Below are 22784 nucleotides of genomic sequence, written 5' to 3' on the forward strand. Positions count from 1 at the left end.
TGCCCTATTTCCATGCACACGTTTGGCCTCTAATACTCAGCACTGTCTCACCTCATTCAAAATATGAGAAGTTTAATGCCAATTGTCAGGACATTATCACTTTTCAAGACTTTTTTTTTCTAAACTACTGAGTATGCTTGTCCAATTAGCTCAACTGAAGCAAACCAAGGCTACAACTCCTAGAATGTGCATATTAGTTACATAAAACATAGGACCAGAAAAGTTGTGTCATGCAAAATAACATGGCCTTTAAAGCCTGGATGTTTAAAAGAGAGGCGTGATAAATAATAAAGGCCCAGAGAAGAGAAAGTACCTGATGTATTGACCTAGGTAAAAAAAATGGTAAATAAACGGCAACTACAAGATTAGGGCCAGGAGAAAGCAATGTGGACGCATTTTCGAATACTCTTTCAGATGGCTGGCCTTACTGAGAAAATATCCACTACAGCTTCATTTGTAGTACGGAAAACTACAGAGACTGGGGAGGCTTGACATCTTAGTATCCCTTTTAAAAAAAAAATTGACTAAAATGAAACTATGCTCATAATAAGTGTGCAGAGAGTGTGAAGTAACAGATTTACTTAAACCAGCAGTATCAGTCAAAGGGAACAGCACAGTAAAAGTAATGGCGTAACATGTTCAGACTAGTGACTGGGATTGACCTAATGGGCTGCCACAGAGTCAGTCACATTTATCTTAAATTATGGATTTTAAGGCCAAGCATTGACTAAGATCTTGACTTGCAGTCGTTTCGTATGTACCTGTCATATTTTAGTTTCCTGATTTCACAAGCTAAACGTGTTCCCATGCCAGAAACAGCCAAGAGGAAGCAACACCAGACCTGCGCACATTCTGCCCTTCTGCGTGCAATGTATTCTCTCTACTTCACATCCAAGACTAGCTCAGCAATTTCTTGGGTACTGGAAATAGTTGATTGCCTTGTTTATTGGAAACAGTGGTAGTGCTGATAATGTCAAACACCGTTTCAGCCACAGCCTAATGACTTGGGATGATAATCTTTGGCCTCATTCCACCTTGTAGCTTGTGATTCTTTTTATGGGGAACCCACTATAGTTTTTAGTCCAGATCTTTTGTGCAATGCACTGGGGGCATGAAATGGCAATCCACATTGGTTTCGGCTCCAGAGCTAAACCGCCCTGCAGATGGAATCTGTAACTGATGGCCAAACTACTCTGCTGCGAAGCACTAGAACATGCTAGAGCCAGATCTCATTGCAGAATGTATCATATATGCAGCACACTATAAGCTAAAGAACAAGACCAGCCCGCTGATCTCATTTTGAATTGAAAACAAAAACTACATAGAAAGACCTCCTTGCAGAAAGTTTAGTGTATTTATAACGTTGAAAGCTAGCCATACCTCTCTAATGTGCTTCATAGAAAAACACTCCTCGCTTTTTTTAAGCATATCGTTGGATCGGTTACTACACATTTTCATCTTGGTGATACATTTGCACACTAGGCAAGCTGCACAGATAATGACACAAACACTAAACTTCACCCACTTCAGCTCATATGGGTCTTGCTCATCCTCTGATACAGCAGCAGAACTAGACAAGAATAGACTGGGAACAAAAAGCGCTGAAAAGCCTTGTTAGACCACCCCCATATTACACCAACTGAGTAAATGAGACTAATTTAGGAAAGGTTTAAGTATTCCCCGCTCAAGAAATGCTTGAAAACATAGGGTTACAAATGTGCACTTTGTAGTTTTTTTTTCCAACGATACCAACTTAACGTCATACATTTCAGTGCATATTCCTCGTCATAGATGAGTCTCCATAATGATTTGTTTTTCTATCACAATCCTTCCGTTTAAAAAAAAACTGTAAATAACATCTGTCACTATTACCCAATTGAGTGGTTCTCAGATTACTCGCCTCAAATATATGGAGGGCTGAGTAAGCCTCGTATGGGTTCAAACTTGTGATGTGCAGATTCCTGCATTTTCAGGTGCAAGCATGACTGCTGAGATAATGTCACATACTAACTACATGCTAGACACAACCGCTTATGATTAGGAGCAATGTCAGCATCATCACATGCCAGGAACAGCTATCCTAAGATGGCTTCGCGTGGCTACACTTTGCAGGGCTATTATGTGGTACTTAAAGTACTTCACATAGTCCTCCCGATGAATTTCATAAACACTTGCCAGCAGTTATAAGAGCTGTGGCGCCAATTGTGTCCTCCTAAGAATTTGGAATAAACATAATCTGTGGCCATTTTTTAGGATCATCTTTATATATTTTACTTTTGAATACAGTAAACACTCAGCATTACATTGGACAGTGAAATAGTTGAAGGTTATGGGCATAGATGTGTGCATATTCTCTTCAGCTTCATGAGTGTACAATGCAACACACACTGGTGGCCAGAAGTAGAACATGTTTTCTGTATACTCGGTGTGTTCACTCAAAAGTCCAACTTTCCCATTGTTGACTACCACTTACTTGTCCTGCCCAATCTTAATACTGAGGGCTCTGTAAACTCTGTGGTTGCCATACTATTCTTTACCCTAAATGCAGCCTACTACTGGGCTGTGAAAGTCCTCAGCCACTGCATTTGGCTGTGCAAAATATTCCATTCTTTTCTGTGCATAGAAAAGACTGTGTGGAATCTTCATTCCTCTTTAGGCTGTGCTAAATCTGTCTCCTCCATACTGCCCTCCCCATGATTAGCTCAAACAGAGGTGAACAGCTATGGCGGTGTTGACCACAGCAGGTATGACTCGTCACTCGCCTTGCCTCACCTTACTTTTTTCCCTTGACTCAATGAACTACATGTAGAAGCACCCAGTATCTCCCCATCCCCATAGAGGACCTCAGGGATTCTAATACGCTATGTTTACAGGAAGTCAAATTAGCCTTGTTCATGGCCGTCCCTTAGCGTCAGCATTGTACTTTTTGAATTGGGAGGCATAAATCGGTTCTACAGTTCAAACCTTGTATATTCAGTAAAACCTGACTGCAATTGACTGTGAGTTAGTTTTACCCAAGCTGAAACTCTGAAGGGAATGAATTATAATCCCCACAGATAATTACACTTGAAGATTTATGCACCTTTCCATACAGTGGTTTCTCCACCGATAGTCTCTCGCTGTTTTAGAGACACACATCTTTAAACACAGCGATGTCTCTACCATGCTCTCTGAACATTTTATAGTGTCAAATGTTACACCCAGACCAACAACAGCCAAAGTATAGCCTTGGTCATGCAGGGGGCATAAGGAGCTGTGACAGGGTGGCTAGGTGACAGGCAAAGTTATAACACTTCCAACTATAATTGTTAATAGTGTTCTATGAGCCTAGGTGGGGTCCTTTACAAAGAACTACATTTTAAAAAAGAACACTGGATCATCTTTTTCATGCTCTGCCCTTGCAAACAGAGGGCCCAGGGGTCGCAAGGGCAGTGCCAGTGGTAGCTAGGGACAAGCCAGGGGTTGCAGTTGCGACCTCTGGCGACCCCTAAATGAAGTTCAGGACTATTCCATGATTGATAGCAAAAACCATGTTGCTAATATCAAGCTTCCAGAAGATCTATATATTTAAACTGAATGACGGGTTGGAGGATGGCTATCAAGGAGAGGGCTGTTATATTTAAGCCTATGCATTTCTTGCAAGGCCGGGGGTTGTTGGCATGGTAAATGACAGTTCAAAACATGACTCCTCATTGACCTTGATATGTTTTTTATCCCTCTACCACCGTGCCAAGCGGCTGTACGGTACTGTGTGCGGGACCATGTGGGCTACTCGGCAGCCCAGCAGGCTTGACGGGTCCGGTGCTCTAGTGGTTACAGTGTTCCGGCCTGGGTGAAAGTCAGCGCCAATTGGAGCACCTAGGGAGAGAGCCCAAGCACAATGGCATTGGCTGCCACTGGTGGAGTGTGAGCCAGGAATTCCTGTAGAAGCGGCCCAGCTAGGACTGGGTGCTGCTTGCGGGATACCATGATCTCCTGTTCTGGCCCTTCCTCCCCTCCTGCCCCTGTTTTCCTGCCTGACCCAGCGGGCAGCGGGTGGTGAATGGAGAGCCCGTGGAGATTAATTGAATCATCATCCTACCACCAAGCCATCTAGCCATCCAACAGGGTGGAGAACATAAGGTGAAAAGAAGTGAAAAGACAACACAAGGTGAGACAAGGCAAAACAAGGCGTAAAGAAACGAAAGCGAGAAGGTCACACAAGGTGTCCAAGCGTGGTGGGATTAGATAGTGAAGTGAAGTGGCCCACTCAGTGTAGGGTGTGGCCTGTGACCAGTCTGTGGCTAGTCAGGTGTGCTCCCGCTCGAGCCCACCTGCACGCTTCTCAGGCCGTCGGCAACCACTTGGAAATTTGGACACTGTTTACTTTGCCGCGCAATTGCACTAGCTCCTTCTCCAATGGAGTATTACTACCCTCCACAAAGCCTCCACAAATTTGAGAAACTCTCAGAAACTCTCCTTTCAAGCCTTTCTCTATTAGCTCATGGCCCACAACATTGGTGGGGCATCCCCACTGCCGCCCTGTCCAGCAGAAGTCAGCTAACCCAAGTGGCACATGCAGCAGTACCTCAGTACGAGAGCTCCTCTTCATCAGCTGAAAACTCAATAAGCTCAATAAAGCCCTAGGGCTTCCTAAACAAGTATGTCTGAGAGGAACCCTGGGGGCGTAACTGCATCGCTCAGAAAAGATCTCGGGCCATAACTTTCATTCTTCCCTTCGGGGTAAGAACCAAGGATATTTTTTTAAAATACCACAAAAGACTCTGACCTCCCCGCATCTCAGGTGCCGATAAAACTCCAATGAGCAAATCAGGAGGTCCTTATCCATTGATAGGGCTGTCTCTGAGGTAATAAGGATAAGAGGGAAAATAGACAGGTGCTCAAACTCCAAGAGGCACAGCACAAGGGAGGGACTTTACTTTTAAATAAACAAATGACAACCCCTCAAATCCACTTGAACCATTCTCCGCCCTTGCCTCCAACTCTTCTCTCAATCCTGGAAACTCAGGCACAAGCCAAGACAATAAATAGTGCCAAATTGTCCTCCTTTCAGTCACCGCCTAAGACATCAAGGAGATGCAGATCATCCGAAAACGAACTCTGCAGTTTATCAGATCAGTTTCTAGGCACACTAGAAGCACAAATAGAATCCCAAATGGAAGCATCCTCAGTGCAAACACCAGCATCTAAGTTGGATCTTAGTCTTAAATCCCTACATTGTCTGTCCAAGGGGTGGAGCTCGAGCTATCCCAACTAGCCCACTAATTCCAACTTTGGCTTCAATCACCTTCAAACAAGATACAATTTCTAAAGCCCTCATCTAGCAATCAGAAAAGACGGAGCTTCAAATCGATCTAATTCAGTCCATCGACTCACCCTTAACAGATTTAGTCTTGAGAGTAAGATCTTTAAATTATAAATTAGGGCAGACAGAAGGGGGCTCACTTTTCTCTTCACTAATTGACAAATTGAGTTTGCTACCAGAAAGTCTGCAGGCGCGTTTAGATAGCATTACAAATTCAATGCAAGCTTTGGGAAAAGCAGCTTGGGAAATCCCACCAGGAGAATGACAATCAGTCCACCAAGCAGCAACAAATCATGACTTCCACTTGATAGAGGATCCAGTGCTATCCCCAATAACCAAACCAGCAGACCATCTAGTAATGCCTGAACAAGGGACCCTTACTAGTCACCAGGAGCCCACAGATCATCTGTTCATGGATGAAAAAGTCCCCCTTCTAGGCCCCAAACCTTTGCTCTCAGAGGGGTTTCTGATCCTGCCTACATTCTCGTGAAGAGCAAAATAGAAGTTTAAAAAACTCTCAAAAACACATCACCAAACTACATGCAGATTGCCGATAGTTGAGCCGTATAACTCATCAAGCACATCCCACCCGACCTCTTGTCGATCTTCAATCGAGAGTCCAAACGACCTAGTGGACTCACGGAAAACATAAGCTCACAAGATAGCCCCACAAACCCCCATGCAACAGAATGGAGAGCCAAAGAAAATGAAATTAAACACCCTGTCAGTCATAAACATACAAGAAACCACAGTAACACCCACCAAGATGGCAAACTCTTCACAAACAAGAACCACAAATTGGAATACCTCTGATGTCCAATCAAGAACCAGAACCAACTCTGAGGTTCCCTTAAGTAACAAGGCTCACCAGGGAAACACCAGTTTGGATGAAGGGGGTACCATCCACATAGGAATCTACCCCTTTTTCCAACTCAGAAAGAGTAGTACAACAAGGAGCAGCTCACCAGATAGGCATCACCACCATGCCTTTTACGCCCTGTCCAATGGCATATAAGCAATCGGGCTCAACTCTTCAATTGACCAGGCAACGCTGAAAGATCTCTACGAGCCCCTGCTAAAGTTCATGGCAACCTGGCACTCGACCCACTCAAAGGGGACACTAAAGGTACCCTAAGTAACTATCCAACTTACTCAAATCCAGAATCTGGGACAGCAAGGAAAAAACACCACCAGACCCAGCCCCTAACTGTGGGATATGCCTCTGGGGGTAAAGTCAGAACGATATACCAAAGCAGCTCCCTTATAAACATTCAGTTCAAGGATCTTCTAAGAGACACCAGCACCATAACCAACGCTTCACAGTGGTGGATGGCAGATGAAACTACCACAACATTAGGATGGTCAGGGGTAGACAGAAATGAGGAAATGATGAGGCAGGCTTGGCATTCATCCTACATTTTACGTCTAATGGCCCCCTGGACACACTGAACAGTGGACATTTGCTCAGTTTATTACAACACATGCCTTTCATGAAACAGCTAGTATCAACTGACCTAATTTTTGTAAGATTTGCTCTAACTCCCGGAAAAGGGTAATCAGAGAACACAATTGCAAAGGGGGTCTACCGCCATCAGGGATGCCATTCTGAGAGAAGCACACATCTTTGAGGGAAGGGGTATTGAGCTTCACAAACTGTACTCACCAAAACATATCCTCATATATTACTTTTAAAGGACCCCATAGTATAATGCAGCAGTATACTGAAGGGTGCCTGGGGTGCTACCCACGACTAGCTGCCAACTAATTCAAATGCATCAATCTCCTTGGTAGTATCCTATGTTAACAACCACAGAAACGTTAGTTAATCTCGTAGGTCGGAGCCTGCTGACCAGCTCTCACAGCTGCACCCATGAAACCTATTCCTAGCGTCCCCCAAGAGCTTTGGCACAACCAACCCGTCTGCAGACTGGAAATCCACGAAGGAGCATGAGCTGAAAATCACCTCATGGAGTGTCGCTGGACTGAAATCCACCTTGACATCGAAATGTGGACGAGCATACTTACAAAACAGCAACATCATCTGCCTACAGGAAACTTGGGCGCTGAAACCACAGTATCATACAGCTTTAACAAACTCTTCAAACCTGCCGCACAAACAAGATTACTTGGGTGGCCATCAGGGGGCCTTTTAAGTTTTTTAAAACAAACAGCCAATATTGAGGTGACCCCACATAACCAAAACAACTGGGGGTGCAAGCAGTACTAATAAACGAGCTAATGTTTGGTCAGAAGGCCTTCTCACTGCTTCTCATTAATTCCTATTTTAACCCCTGAAAAACCCTGAAATCATGCGAAACTGACTGCCTTTTCACCAGTTTAGGAAAGATTCTTCTGTCTCACCCCTCTCACGAAGCAGTGATTGATGGGGATTTTAGTTTGAAGTCCCTGGGCATAGATCCCAAAACGACTCAAATGAACAAACAACAGGAACAAGCTAATGGATTACTTGCCTCTTTTTACCTAAGGTCAGCGGAGCAAGTGAAGTCATGCTCGACTCTGAAAACAGGTCCTGTGTCACATTCAAGGGCTTATTAATAATTGACTATATTTTGATGACCCCCTCACCTGGCAGACCGCTTGCTCAACTTCGAAATAACAAATTGAGAAGAAAGTGACCATAACCACTTAGGCTTAACATTGGACCTCTGGATCCCAGCAGCAGGTAGACATCAGGTAGTTCAACAGGAGCAGAAACAAAGACCCTGGTCAGGAGAATCAAATGGCATCCCACACAATCTGCTCAGGTTCTTACATGGCATAATAAGTTGACCAAAATTAACAACATCCTAACTGGGAGGCGATTTTAAATCAATGGGGCGGACTGACTTAAGAATTATTAGATGCCATTCTTGGTTCCCGCAGCTATCACCACCTCACTAAGCCACCACAAAGCACCCTCCATAAATAGCAGCATAACCAGGGTATCAACTTACAATGGAAAAATCTAAGGAAAAGCCTCCGACAAATGCAAATCAAACTCCACAAGTAAAAAACATAAGAATGGGTATAGTTTCACGAAAAGCAATAAAAAAACTGCCTGGGAAGCCTAGATGGCTCTTGTAGAAATAGACTGGCTAGTGCTATATAAGATGTTCAAGGAGAGATCATCTGCCTGCTTCTGGAGATATGTTAACAAACTAAAAGCACTGAACCCAACAAGGGAAAACTGATTCTCAGAAGCTGGGTGGGAGAGGCAGGTATCTGGCAAATTTACCGGGAACCACGTAATTGCAACCTGCATTGGAAAACTAGGGCCCACCCCACAGTCTCCAGAGTGCCAACTGGAGTCAATTTCAACATAACAAACACATTAACTCATTAAAGATATGAAAGGGGATGGAGCGGCAGGCCCCAACAGTCTTCCAGCTGGCATCTTTAAATGTACACCAGAGGAGTGGCAGCCCTTTCAACTCTGCTTTTTAATTCTGCCTTCAGTTCAGGGCAAGTCCCAGAAGCCTGGAGAGGGCCCACTCTATGCCCAATATTTAAGAAAGGCGACCCCTCAGGGGCAACCAACGATTGCCAAATAGCCCTGCTAGACTTAGAGGCAAAAGCTTATGCACAAATTCTTTTAAAAGAGTTGGAAACTTGGGTTGTAGAAAATGTGCTGCTTCCATTTTCTAAAACAGGCTTTCATGGAGGAGCAGCCACTACTGGCAATATGATCGCACTAGCTGCCCTGTCAGCAAGCTGCCCAACACAAACAACTCTGACTCTTCTGCTACTTTATAGATTTCACTGCAGCATTTGACAAAGTAGATAGACCGATTCTGTGGAGGAAGCTAGCACACTGAAGTATCCCATCCATCCTCTTAAGAGCCATAATCACCCTGACCCCTGCAACGGGGGCCCAGACCTGCTGATATACTAAACCTTTTTCTGTCTGATTAGAGACGTATACCTAACACGCTGCTAACAACTAATCAGTTAATCGTACAGAGATGGAAGTCGGCAGTCTTCCGACTATGCAGGGACGGGATGGTAAAGCCTGGTGATTACTGACTATGGGAAAACTAACCTGGGAACACAATGAACTGGGAGAAAAATATGAGAAACTGTAGCCTCCCAGTAGACTATCAGATAGAAAATTACTGCTTGCTTGTCCAGTGTCATTGAGATCTTTTTGCCTTGTGGGCTCCTCAATAGATTCAGCTGCATTTTGTGACTACCTACTAAGCATAAGTTGATAGAGCCTGAGAAATGTCAATATGAGAAATTTCAGCAGGCAATGTTTTCAAGGCTTTTTCTATAACCTCAACAGGGGTGATAGGAGGGAGGGTGTTGGTAGGGAGGTATGAGAAATTGAGTTCCTGGTTGACTGGAATTTGAGACCTGGTCATGCAGCAACCACAATACTTGTCATGGTAAGGCTCAATCAAACCCCAAATTAACCTGTGCTCAACCCTCTTGTAACTCAGCACAGAGCAGTCAGACTTAACTTAGAGCAGTAGTTCTTAACCTTTTGACTTCCATGGAGCCCCCAACGAATCACTAGTGGAAACTGGGGACCCCTGACTAAACAGTTTCTAGGATGTAAAGCTAAAAGAAAATGCATAACTACAAAAATAAGTATATGTCAAACATATACACAATTTATTAAATATTTTCTTTAATTTACAAACAAAAATTAAAATATTTTTTTATGGGAAGTTTGATGCTTTTTAAGAATTAGGCATTATTTCTAAACAACAAAACTATATGCTATGCGCCGCATACTGCTTTGTAGTTTCTTCCATTTATGCACCCTATCTTTCTGTCAGAACATACTAGTGCTTCATTTGAGACCACCAATCATTCGTACTGCTATTTGAAGTACTTTTGCTGTTTACGCGAGTCAACCTTAGGATACCAATTTAGGGGTTGATTCACAGAACTAACTTAAGACAAAATCCTAAACTTACTACTTTTGGTATTCACAGAAGTTAGGATTTTGTCTTAAGTTTGTCTTAAGACAAACTTAAGAAAGACTTAAGACAAACTTAAGACAAAATCCTAACTTAAGTCTGTCTTAAGTCTGTCTTAAGACAAACTTAAGAGAGAATCCTAATTTCTGTGAATACCAAAAGTAGTAAGTTTAGGATTTTTTCTTAAGTTAGTTCTGTGAATCTGGCCCTCAATTTTTAGCCTCCAGTTTGAAATTCCTTCTCATTTACAGAGCATTTTAAAATTTTCAGTTTTCAATATAGCTTGGTTATATATACATACTTTAGCAATCCAGGGATGGCTTTAGTGCTGATGACACCCTGTACAGAGATGTATGTTGACACTTCCACAATCATCTTCTTTTTCATGAATTTCCTTCTAACAACCACCAGCGGTGCCCCTCATCCCTTCATCGCCCTACTCTTTCTAATATAGGATGTCAGAGCACCTTCTATCACACATACACAAACATAAGCTATGATTCATACAAGTGTGTAAATCAGTGCTTAGGAAATGAGGGATACAGGGTGTAGGAGTTGCATATCTTTCATTGGCAAAAAGATCCATTGATGGACATAATGCTGCACAATGTCAAACATTCACCCCAGTACAGAGATCTGGGACTAAATCCATAATTGTTTTGCCCCCTTGCCATTCCAGTTCAGACCTAGCCATATGCAAATCAGTCTTGACCCTGTTTCCCATGGGAACAGTCCAGCCTGAACTGCCAGGCCAGGTCCTCATTGGACTGGAAACAAGCATCCCATGACCGGTTTTGGGGCACCACTCCTCATCAGCCAGGTTACCTTGACATGGAGATTACAGGACCCACGTCCGGCATTTCCATCCCACTCTGGGTGACAAATACAAAAGGAACAATTGATGGACAGAATGCTGCATACTGTCAAACATTCACCCCAGTACGGGGATCCGAGCCTAAATCCATAGTTGTTTTGCTCCTCATGGCATTCCTGTTCATACCCAGCAATATGCAAATCAATCTTTACCCTTTTCCACCTTGGGAACAGTCTAGCTCGAACTGCCAGGCCAGGTCTTCTCTGGAGTGGAAACAAGCATCCTGGGACTGGCTTTTGGGCATCACCCCTCAACACCCCTCATCACCAGCGCCATGAAACCGTCTGGTGTAAGTGCGCTCTAAAAATAATTTTAACATAACATAGCTTTACTCCAGTGGCATGGAGAGCACAGGACCCACTTCTGGGCTTACCCATCTCTTTGCCTAAATCCATCGTTTATTTGCTCCCCATGACAAGCCATTCCAGTTCAGACCCTGCCTTATGAAAATCAGTCTTGACCCCTTAGGAGCATTCCAGCCTGAACTGCCAGGCCAGGTCCTCCCTGGACTGGAAGCAAACATCCTGGGACCAATTTCGGGGCATCACCCCTCATCAGCCAGGCTACCACCTCCACCTCACAACTCACATGCGGGATTCTAAATGGTTTGTCCCTTTCACCACTTTGTTCCCTTTGTTAGACTCTTAATGAATGGACTCTCCCAGTGCACTTCTGGACAGGACTAAAGCATGCCACCATTGCCCTGCACTGAGTGATTCAAGTATTCTCAGCCAACACCACGACCATGAGAGTTTGGTGGTTCAGGCTTCAACGTCCCATGGTGCGTTTCCCTCCGCTCCTCTTATAGGGAATCCAAGAGGCTGGATGCACTTGGGAAGAAGATGTTATCTTCCACCTGCCTTGCATTGCGGTCGGTAAACACCTTGTGCTTTTTGGGCCGTTTCTTGCACTACTCATGGGAGGCGGTTGAGCAAGGGCTACCATAGGTCCCGGAGGAGGCCCGTGCCTTGATCTCTCAGGCAGTGAAGGATGAGAGAGATTCCGCAAAGTTCACTATTAGGTGTGGCTTAGATATGACTGACTCGCTGGGTAGAGTGGTTTATGTGATGGTGGCCTTACGGCACTACACCTAGTTGAGAACATCTGGCTTCTGTGGTGATTTCAAGCCAAACCTCTTTGACATGTCCTCATATGGGACTCATCTCTTTGGATAGAAGGCATACTTGAATTGGAGCTGTTCAAGGAATCTTGAGCTATGACCAGATCCATGGACCTCTCGGTAGCACCGTGTGGCTAGTCCTTCTTTTGTGTCAATGGAAGGGGTTATCAACCGTGTTAGCCAAACCCTAGCAATCGACTTGTGCAAACTCCCCAAGTTGTGCGATGATGTGGTACAATCTGGCCTCGGGGAATTGGTAGCCAGAAGTCGTCTGCCACCCAGCCCCCGGCGACGGCAGCCTCTAATCATTCCTAGTTTTGTCCTGCAAGACTATGCCACTCCAGTTGGAGGGAGAATTCAACATCATCTCCTCCGCTGGAGGGCCATAACATTGGACAAAGAGTCTTGCAGATCATTCATGATGTCTATGCTCTTCCCTTTCTTTCTTTCCCACCTCCTTTACCACCAACTCAAGAACAGCTGGCGAAGGATCATCTATTATTACTCGGAGAGAAAGCTTCAGCACTCTTGGCCAAGGGAGCTATAGAGAAGATTCCAATTTCAGAAGTAGGCAATGGTTGTTACTCCTGCTGCTTTATAATGCCAAAGAAGAACAAAGGTCTACTCCGTACTCTGTACCTCTGTACTGTCAATCTCTTCCTAAAAAAAAAAGAAATTCAAGAGGCTCATGATGACTGCCCTAGAACAGGAGACCGACTGATAGCATCAGACTTGCCGGATGCGTATTTTCACATCCCCATCCTGCCGATCCACAGGCGTTACCTGTGGTTTCATTTGGGCCACAAGCACTTTCATTTCACCGCGCTCCTCTTTGGCCTTAACAGTGCCCCTCAGGTGTTCACGAAGGTGATGGCAGTGGTTACAGCTCATCTGTGCAGGTTTGAGGTATCAGTCTTCCCCTACTTCAACAACCGGCTGTTGAAGGTGCCTTCACGCCAGGTTGTAGTCTCCCACCTCCAGATTACGCAGAACCTCCTGCATTTGCTGGGTTTCTCCTTAAACGTGCCAAAGTCACACCTGACTCACTTCTCGGATGCACCCTTTTATCTTAGCTGTTCTGGACACAGTGCAGTTTCAGGCTTATCCCCCCGAACAGCGAGTCCAGGATATTCAGGTTATGATACTAATGTTTCAGCCTCTATCCTGGATTTCAGTGAGAATAAGCCTGAGCCTGCTGGGACTCATGGTCGCCCACATTCTGTTGGTAAATCATGCCTGATGACAAATGGCGGCTCTTGCAGTGGAACCTGAAGTTCCAGTGGGTGCTGCATCAGGAGGATCTCTCGGACATGGCTCAAATCTCAGAAGGAACTACAAAGGATCTGTAGTGGTGCTTGGTGAACTGTGTTTGGGTCAGAGGCAGACCCCGCTCCCTTCCCCAACCAGAGCACACAGTAGTGACAGATGTGTCATCCCTTGTATGGGGCGGCCATCTCGTGGAGGTGAAGATCAGAGGACATTAGTCTCCAGTGAAGTCGGGCTCCACATCAACTTTTTGGAGCTTCAGGGATACAGCTAGCAATGAAAGCATTTCTTCTCTCTGTCAAAGGGATGTTGGTGCTGGTGTTCATGGATAACACTACCTCCATGTGGTACTGCAACAAGCAGGGCAGGGTGGTGTCCTGGACCCCTTGTCAGGAGGCTCTACTCCTCTGGACATGGCATGACCCTGGTGGTTCAACACATGGCAGGTTCTCTGAACATCAGAGTGGACAAACTCAGCCATTGATTCGTAGTGGATCACAAATGGTGTCTCCAGTTGAAGGTGGTGCAAGGTCTCTTTCAGCAGTGGTGAGAGCCTTAGCTAGATCTGTTCAACTCTGAAAAGAACACACAATGTCTGCAGTTTTGCGAGCTGGAGTTTCCAAGGTGACTACTGCTCTGCAAAGCTTTTCGTCACAAGTGGATCTGAGGTCTCCTGTACGCCTTTTCCACCCATACCACTTCTGCCCAGAGTTCTCAAGAAGATCAAGAATGACTGGGTCCAAGTGATTCTTGTTGCTCCAGACTGGGCACTAAGAGTCTGGTATCCAGAGCTTTTTCTAATGAGCTTTGATCCACCGATCAGGCTTCCCTTTTGGGAGGATCTTCTGTCATAGCAGCTGGGGAGGGTACTCCACCCGAACTTGTCAACTCTTAGCCCCTTTGCGAGGAGATTGAGCGGCAACAGTTGATAGCTTTTGACCTTCCTCCTGACATATGTAATGTTATCTTGGCAGCAAGGAGCCCCCCCACTAAGACGGTATATGCCAATTGTTGACGAAAGTTTGAAATTATTGTACAGAAAGGTCTTTTGACCCACTTTATGCTTCTCTATATGATATTTTACTTTTTATTATAACCCTTGTCCAGCAGGGCTCTGCTTTGAGTACTCTCAAGTGTTATCTTTCTGTTCTGTCTGCTTTCTTGTGGCTGCTGGACCAATCCTTCTTCTTCAAATTCCCTATTGTAAATAGTTTTCTAAAAGGACCTGTTCATATGTTTCCAGCTACATCCTTTATCATGCCACAGTGGGAACCGTTTTGCAATGGGTCGTTATCTACATTAGGATCTGCTACGCCCTGACTCGGAGGCAGACTCCTAAGGGCTTAAAAGCTATGTCACAAATGGGAAAGCTGCAGCAATGGCGTTGGCTCGTGGAATCCCAGTCCTGGACATTTACCAGGCTACAACACGGGCTTCACTGCACACGTTTGCTAAACAATATACTGTCTGGACAGTCAGGTCCATATGGATGGGCATTTCGCCCATTCGGTCCTGCAGGACATTTTAGTCTAGTGAATCTTTCTGCAGGCCACAGCCAGGAAGTATGGCTTGAGTATCTATTCAGAGGTAAGGAATCTTCAGCTAGAAGCCTCTATCGGATGAACAAGTTACTTACCTGCAGTAATGTACTATGTCATAGAGACAATATCTAGTTGCAGATTCCTTACAGACACCCATGTCTCTACCCGCTCTATAGACTCATTGATAGGGCTAGGGTAGTTTCCCTTTACAGGGCCTTAGTTTTGACACACAATAGTCAGTTCACTTCATGGCTCTGTGCTTTTGGTGTGGAAAAAGTGAAAAGGAACTGATGCAGTGTGCCTGGGTGTCACCTATATAGGTGACAACGATGTCACGACCGCCACCAATGACACTGGTGACATCATGCGGAGTCGGACTGACCCACCCAATGGCACGCAGGGGTACTGCTCACACAAAAGTTTCCAGATCTTGTCTGACACCTGGGAAATTCAAAGGTAAAAAATCTGCAGCTAGATATTGTCTTTACCAGATAAGGTACTTGTTCTTTACAACACCATGTTCGGTCCTATCATGTAACTGTTCCCAACAAGACCTGCCTGTGAACTCTTTTAAAGTTTCCCGTGAGGAGCCTTTAATGTTATAAGTGGCCACTATGCAGGCAATCTGAGAGTGCAGTAGAACACAGATCTGAAACCACTGTTGTTATTTGAGGGATGTCCTATAGACAAGATGGTCCCATGAGGCACCTGTAATACTGACAAACGTGCCAGACCATTCTATGAAGGGTGTCCAGCAGTATGTGCTTTCTATTTGAGATATCCTTTTGGTAAGCAGAACACATTAGGCACATCTAATGCCATCAGACAGCACTGTGGGGTGTCCAATGGAATGTGTGGTGTGCGAGATGTTCTATAGGTAACCAGGTGAAATGAGGCACTTATCATGCTCTCAGCCTGTCCTTTTAGGGTGTCCAGTAGAGTGAGACGAAGGAGGTTCCATAGATACATGTTATGTTGTTAGATCTCATTTTGGGGTGTCCAGTAGCACAAGAGTCTCATTGGAAAGTTATCCAGTGAGTAAGCAGCTACTGCTGCCACACCATGCTCCAGAAGGTGGCCAGTAGTGTGAGAGCTTGTTATGAGAGATTTCCCAGTTGCATACAGGTCTCATAAGACACCTATATTAATTCTACTTAATATTCAGTCAAAAACATAGCCTCATTGCAAAACAAAATTGTACTTTTCAATTAAAAGTAGCCGGTGTGCGTTCTTTGAGAGCAACCTTCAAATAAAGGAAATATACAGTCTAAACCAGCACTAACCTAGAAGGCCAAACACAAGCCTTGTTAAAACAATTTGATACAGCTAGATTTGAGCCACTGTTTGTAATAATTGTCTGTGAAAAGGACACAATCCTGAGAAAGAGATTTAAGGAGGATTAATTTCCCTGGCCCTGGAACATTGAAAACAGATTATAAGAGGAGATAATAAATACAGGAGGATTCCTTTGTAAACCTTCTACTTCAACTACGTCCCTTTCTGACTCTGGAGCCTGTAGGCCTTATCCCCATCATTTTACCGCCTGCAGCGGTGACTCAAGGGTACCCCCTACGGGGTCCTGATGAAGAGCCTACTGTAAGGACCCCACTCAACTACATGTTACTCTGGGTCAAAACGTCAACGGCTTTATTTTGTGCTTACCTTTTTGGACAATAGGGATAGTTTCACTGTGTTTTCCTACATTATGATTTTGTAAATAGATTTAGCCTTTAATAAGGCTGGTTTGGCTCTTGATGATTTGGATGTACATATTGTTCCCTGTTCTCCCTCTTTCACTTACCTTCACACTTGCACATTGCTGCACATTTCCCTTCATCCCCTCCTGGGCACCTTTTCACAAGAGTATTTAACAAATGTGAGTTTTCTGTACATAAGAACCCACTGTTTAACATGAAATAAAATGTTTAACATTATTACTCTTGTTTTGGTTTGACCTATTGAGTTTCTAATGTTATTTCTAAGTTCATATCCACTGGGACCATTGTCTCTTGTTCCGTAAATTACCCGGGTGTCTGGGGTCACCCTGTTGTTTTGCAAACACTGTTTGTAATAAGTCGTCTATTACAGTCAGTCAGGCAGTCAAAATACACTTCATTCGATTTTTTTTTTTTAAATCATAAAAAGCATAAAATTTACATACAAGATGCAATTCATTAATATACAGAGTCAGTGCTAGGTCCAAATAAACATTAATACTGCAGATTACGCAAGATAACGACAAAGAAGCAATACCCAAGTTAATAAAGTGCGTTTGATGGCGTGTATTTATTTTTAATTCTGAAGGCCGCCGCTAGGAAACTAGCCACACAATAGGTAATGCGAGTATTGCTCAGCATCTGGAGATAGATGAATGCGGGCCTAACTTGAATAAACCCGACTTCCTTCAAAACAGATAGTAAATATATTTTTATTGGGATGACGTAAAACCCACAGAACATCATAAAATGCATGGTATCTTGGTTGGAAAATTTGTCACAATCACACGGAGGAGCTTCTTCTGGTTTGGCCCATGATTGATAACAGCCTAGTGAGAGATGGATCAAATTAAACCTAAACTTTGTCAGTAAGAATCTGTGTAGGTGTTTGGTGACAATTTTGAGGTAAGGTTCGAGAGAAGGGGTAGCAATTAGCATTAGATGTGATCTTACTGAGGGTTTCGCTAGTTCCCTCTCCTCCCGCCAAACAAGCCCTCTCCGTGAAGTTGCTCTTAATCCATTTGACGTCCTCTCTCCTGATGTTAGACGGAGAAAAGAAAAGTTCAGGTCTCCCCAGATGAGTGAACGTGTTTTTTAGGTAGGTCATCCAGGGTATTCTCCTGGCATGATCCATGGCCAAAACATCTGACAAGATTGCGTGATTCAGCGTTAATTCTGAGTTAAGCCATGTTGTAGCTCAAAATACTAGGGGGGCCAATTTCAATTTATCAGTTATATAAGTCAAGCCCTCCTCAGAATGGATAGAAAAGGTATGAGAGGACTTCGGGACAGAAAGAAATTGTCTTAAGAGCCCATTTTCTACCCTCTGAGTGTTATCTTGATCTACATAGCCCAACATGGCTGACCCATAGGTAGCGATAGGGATACATTTGCTGTTATAAGCTTTCAAGAGGGCCTCCATTGGTCTAGCCCCTAGTCTTTTCGAGAAATCCATCAGTGCAGCCGTGGAACGGGCCAAGGATAGACTCTTAGCCTCCAACCGCTCCCTACCATGGCCGAGTGACATGACCTAAGATGTAGGTCTGCAGGTGAGTGTTGTTTGCCTGACGGCAGATAAAAAAATCCCAAGGGGACCGGTCTCATATTCCCAGTGTCTCTGATCGCTGAACCGTCCCAAAACAGGCTATCCGCCAGGTTCGGACTGTCAAACTTAACTATGACGCAGTCACCCTTCATGTTCCTGGGGCAGTAGCCAATCCAGCCCACCCTCCTAGCCATTATGATCCTGTTAGCAATGTTTGTCCCACCACTACTAGTGTCAGCACACCATTGGCTGGCTTTTTGTATTAGTGCCGTTGTGGGTTCTAACTCCCCAATTGCTAGCCCCGGAACCCCTATGAACACAGCAACTAAAGGTGCAGCGTCCGGGGGCAGATCTAAGTGTAGTTGACACGCCTTAGCCCTTATGCTGGTTGTTTGGCAGTGATTCTCAGGGTGCGTGTCAATATCTCCGAAGTTGGCTGGGGATTAGGGGCACTACTTAGGGGGTTGCTAAGAGCCCGTGCCATGGGAGTCTCTACAATCCTTCCCTCACTTAGCAATGGTGGGGCCGTTAGACTTACTGCATTATGTGAGGTAATGTCTGCGCAACTCTTGACCCCCTTGTTAAGTCCGGAACAGAGTCCAGTTTCTTAACCAAATTGTCAATTAGAGCACATTTCTTTAGGAGGCCAGCAAAGCAAGTGTTCATGGTGTCGACAATGTTTCTCGCTATTCCCACTAACAAGGGTTCAATACGAGCAACAAAAAGCGCTTCTAAGTGCTCAATCAAATTCTCCATGTCCAAATGTTCAAATGTGTTCGCACTCTTAGGCTTTTTCTTCCTTTTTAGTGGTAGCTTTTTTCTTCTCAAGCCCAAGCCCCTGAGGCTGACTTTGCAGAGTCGTGACAGGTGAGCGGGCTTGTACTGGGCAGATAGTATTACCAGCGCAGGGGATGGAGTTTAAGACTGTCACTTCTGGTTCTAGTAGGATACGTGAGGCCAGGGCAATGTCTGGGGTAGTGTGCAGGCTAGTAAGTGTGGGAGATAACAAGCCCAGCTCTTGTTGGGCTGTAGCTATTTCCTAAGACAAAGCCCCCACCGGAGATGTGAGATAGGAAATAATAGACTCTGAGTGTCTCGGTACTTTAGCCTTCTTGCCCCCCTCCTCAGAGTTTGTGGTGTTCTTGCGCTTACCCATAGTCCAATGTCAGAGGGGTGGCCCAGCCCTGCCTCCTCCTGCCCCTGACGGCCACAGATGGCCCGCCCTTTGCCCGGGCTTAGCCCGGCGCCGCCCGCGCATGTCCCGCGACGCGGGGGCTCTTGCTGGTCTAAGAGCACCTCCGGGGGCGGTACAGGGCGTGCTTGACTTCCTGTCGCGAAGGGGCCACTGGGGGATGTAGTCCCCATTCCTCCGTGCCGCGATGTCCAGCAGCTGATGCGGCAAACGTCAGGCACGCAGAGAGGCTGGCTAGAGCAGCAGGAATGGCGCTGGAAGGCTGCGATGTTCCTCAGCAACGCCCAGGTCAGTGGTAGTGCGTCCCCCGCTCCCCCGGGGCTCTCGCTGGTCTAAGAGCACCTCCGGGGGCGGGACAGGGCGTGCGCAACTTCCTGTCTTGAAGGGGCCGCTGGGGGATGTAGTCCCCGTTCCTCCATGCTGCGATGTCCAACGGCTGATGCGGCAAACGTCAGGAACGCAGAGAGGCTGGGTAGAACAGCGGGAATGGCGCTGGAAGGCTGCGATGTTCCTCGGCTCCCCCCACAACGCCCAGGTCAGTGGCAGTGTGTCCCCCACTCCCCCAGGGCTCTCGCTGGTCTAAGAGCACCTCCGGGGGCGGGACAGGGCGTGCGCGACTTCCTGTCACGAAGGGGCCGCTGGGGGATGTAGTCCCCGTTCCTCCGTTCCGCGATGTCCAGCGGCTGATGCGGCAAACGTCAGAAACGCAGAGAAGCTGGCTAGAACAGCGGGAATGGCGCGGGAAGGCTGCGATGTTCCTCGGCTCCCCCCACAACACCCAGGTCAGTGGCAGTGTGTCCCCCGCTATTACTTAGGGGACTCTGCATTGTCGGTGTCCTGATAAAGGCCCCCGATCATAAATAATGTTCTTGGGTCAAAATGTCAACATGGCTATGTGTGGACTGAACAAACCAGAAGCCTAAACTGCAAGGAGAGACTGTGTTAAGATAACATCAATTGTATTACAGCTTATTTAACCAAGGCACACCTTTTTTCATACATTTTTTGCCAAGTTCTAAATACTGCACTATATTATGGAACACCTAATTCTTACTGTATTTCTATTATTACTTCAATAGAAATGTGAATACTGATTGTTCAGTATAAGTCATTGTAAATGCCTACTTACTTATTTGTAATCTAATGTTATTTAGCCTATCCAAGAAGACCCTTGTTTCACTTTATATTTAGGTACATAGGTTCCCAGGAATAACAGGTTGCCCCCTATTTTTTGCTAATAAAGGAAAGGTTGGGGCTGGAGGACAGAGTTACTGCCTCTGAATTAGATGAAGGTGGTATCAATAGGTATGATGTACTCTGTAGTCTGAATGCATAAACTGATATTTGCAATGTGTGATTGTTTAATGTGAAAAAAACAGAACGTTTTGTAAAACAAAAAATAGCTGTAATGCAATGTAGCTTATATGAGCAGTATTCATTCTGCTGTGAGTGGTGCTAGGAGTTGGAGTGGGCTCCTGCCACCAATGGTCAGGGGTCTACTAAGAAAACGAAAAGGACACCAGTACATATTATTTTACAAGTTAAGCACTCTATTGGACTTTCAGAATCTCCCCATTTCTCCATAGTCATGTTTGCATGTGTGTTCTGGTAAAAATGTTTTGCTTGGAATATATGTCACACGTTTGTGGATCTGACTCCATATCAGCAAATAATGGTGTTGTGAGACTAGTGAATATTTAACTTTGCCCACATTTCTGAGACAAGAAGACAGGGGTGGCACATTATATCCTTAAGATGTAAAAATATCCAGCTTTTTATTGTGTTGTTCACTTTACATCTGATATTTTTCTTACAGGTCCTGCAGTACCTTGGTCTGGATGTATCAGAAGGGAAAAGGAGAGAGCTGCACCATTGTCTGGTGCCTGATCTACATGGAACTGTAACATTTGGAGGTCATTCTGATGCATATGTATATCGGGTGCATTGACTGTTAAGGATGCATGTATGCATAAGTGTCTTCCTCAGAGATATTGGACTTCTGAAAAACAGTCTCATTGCATTTTTCTGGAATGTGTGTGTATTTGTGTATGTGTGTACGTCAGTCTTTGTACTGTGTGTGATGATATACTACAGCCTGATCACTATATGGCTCTGCATGAACATGGTGTTGGTATTGTCAATCTACTTGTGGGTGTCTCCATAAAGTCTGCTTGAAAACTGACTCCTCTAACTCAGTTCCTAAACATAATGTGGGTATTTTGTGGGTCTGTGCATATGTGTGTGCTGTTGAGAGAGGGCTCTTTCTAGCATCACTATGCATAACATGACAATGTAATCAAAGGTTAGTTATGTCTAGTACAGATAGTTGAATGGATGTGATCTAGGAACATTCAACCAGAATCCCATTGTTTCCAACAAAATCCTGATACAAAAATGAAACAGATAGATCAAGGCATGCTTGTAAAACAAGCATAAGAGATCCAAATGCAAGAGAAGGAAAATATTTCTGGTGACCTTAAAACACTTCTTTGAAGCAGTACCCTGAGTGCTGCCCATCGCTCCTCATTTCTCCTTCCAGACTTGGGCCAAGCTTGTTCCTGAGGGCATGAGACGTGATGCTCCTGCTTGGAGATTAGCAGGCTTCTCTGCATGGTCTAAAAAGCAGCCTCATAGTTGGGCTCCAGACCACAGACCTGGCTGACCACTGAGAGGGGGGGCTTGATGATGGAAGAAAGGGAACTTGAAGAGAGGTGAGAGATCTGCAGTGTGATAACCCATAACCCTAGAGCTGATGTCTGGGCAGGAGGTTTTGTGGTGCAGAGCTGTGCCCTGTTTCTCTTGACATGGTTGAGGAGGCTGCTGAGTAGGTTCCGCTGATGAGTACTGCCAGCAATTAGAAACTGTGCCATTGGGTGCTGCCTTTAAATTTGAATTGAATTTTGAATTTGAATTTTAACATATTTATTAAGCGCGCTTATACCGGGACGGTTTCATGGCGCTAGGCGGCGGTGAACCAGTGGAGGCAGAGAGGAAAGCTAGACTGCTAGGGATCTGGAAAACAGGAAGGTCTTGAGATGTTTACGAAATTCCGGATAGGAAGCAGAAGCTCTGAGGGCAAAAGGGAGCGAGTTCCAAAAAGATGGAGCTAGAACCGCAAATCTCGTCCCCCCGGACTTCTGCTTCCTGAAGCGGGGAACTGACAAGAGGGCCTGGTGAGAAGAGCGGAGCTCTCTGGCCGGAAGATAGGAAGATATAGCTTCACAGAGGAAAGCGGGGGCAGTCCCTGACCTAGCCTGATAAGTAATGCAGCCCAACTTGAAAAGAGCCCTCTCCTTCACC

General features: G+C 45.1%; 1 protein-coding gene across 1 annotated transcript in view; it reads left to right on the forward strand.

Moving 5' to 3' along the window:
• LOC147685423 (syntaxin-binding protein 4-like) overlaps window positions 1-22784 on the forward strand; it is a 986001-nt gene that overhangs the window by 450342 nt on the left and 512875 nt on the right. Inside the window, exon 12 of the mRNA XM_086939786.1 lies at window positions 21301-21397. Within this exon, the coding sequence (XP_086795912.1) occupies window positions 21301-21397 (97 nt within the window). The remainder of the gene's footprint in view (window positions 1-21300; window positions 21398-22784) is intronic.

Source organism: Lissotriton vulgaris, chromosome 10, assembly GCF_964263255.1.
Source record: "Lissotriton vulgaris chromosome 10, aLisVul1.2, whole genome shotgun sequence".
In the NCBI taxonomy this organism is placed as follows: Eukaryota; Metazoa; Chordata; class Amphibia; order Caudata; family Salamandridae; genus Lissotriton; species Lissotriton vulgaris.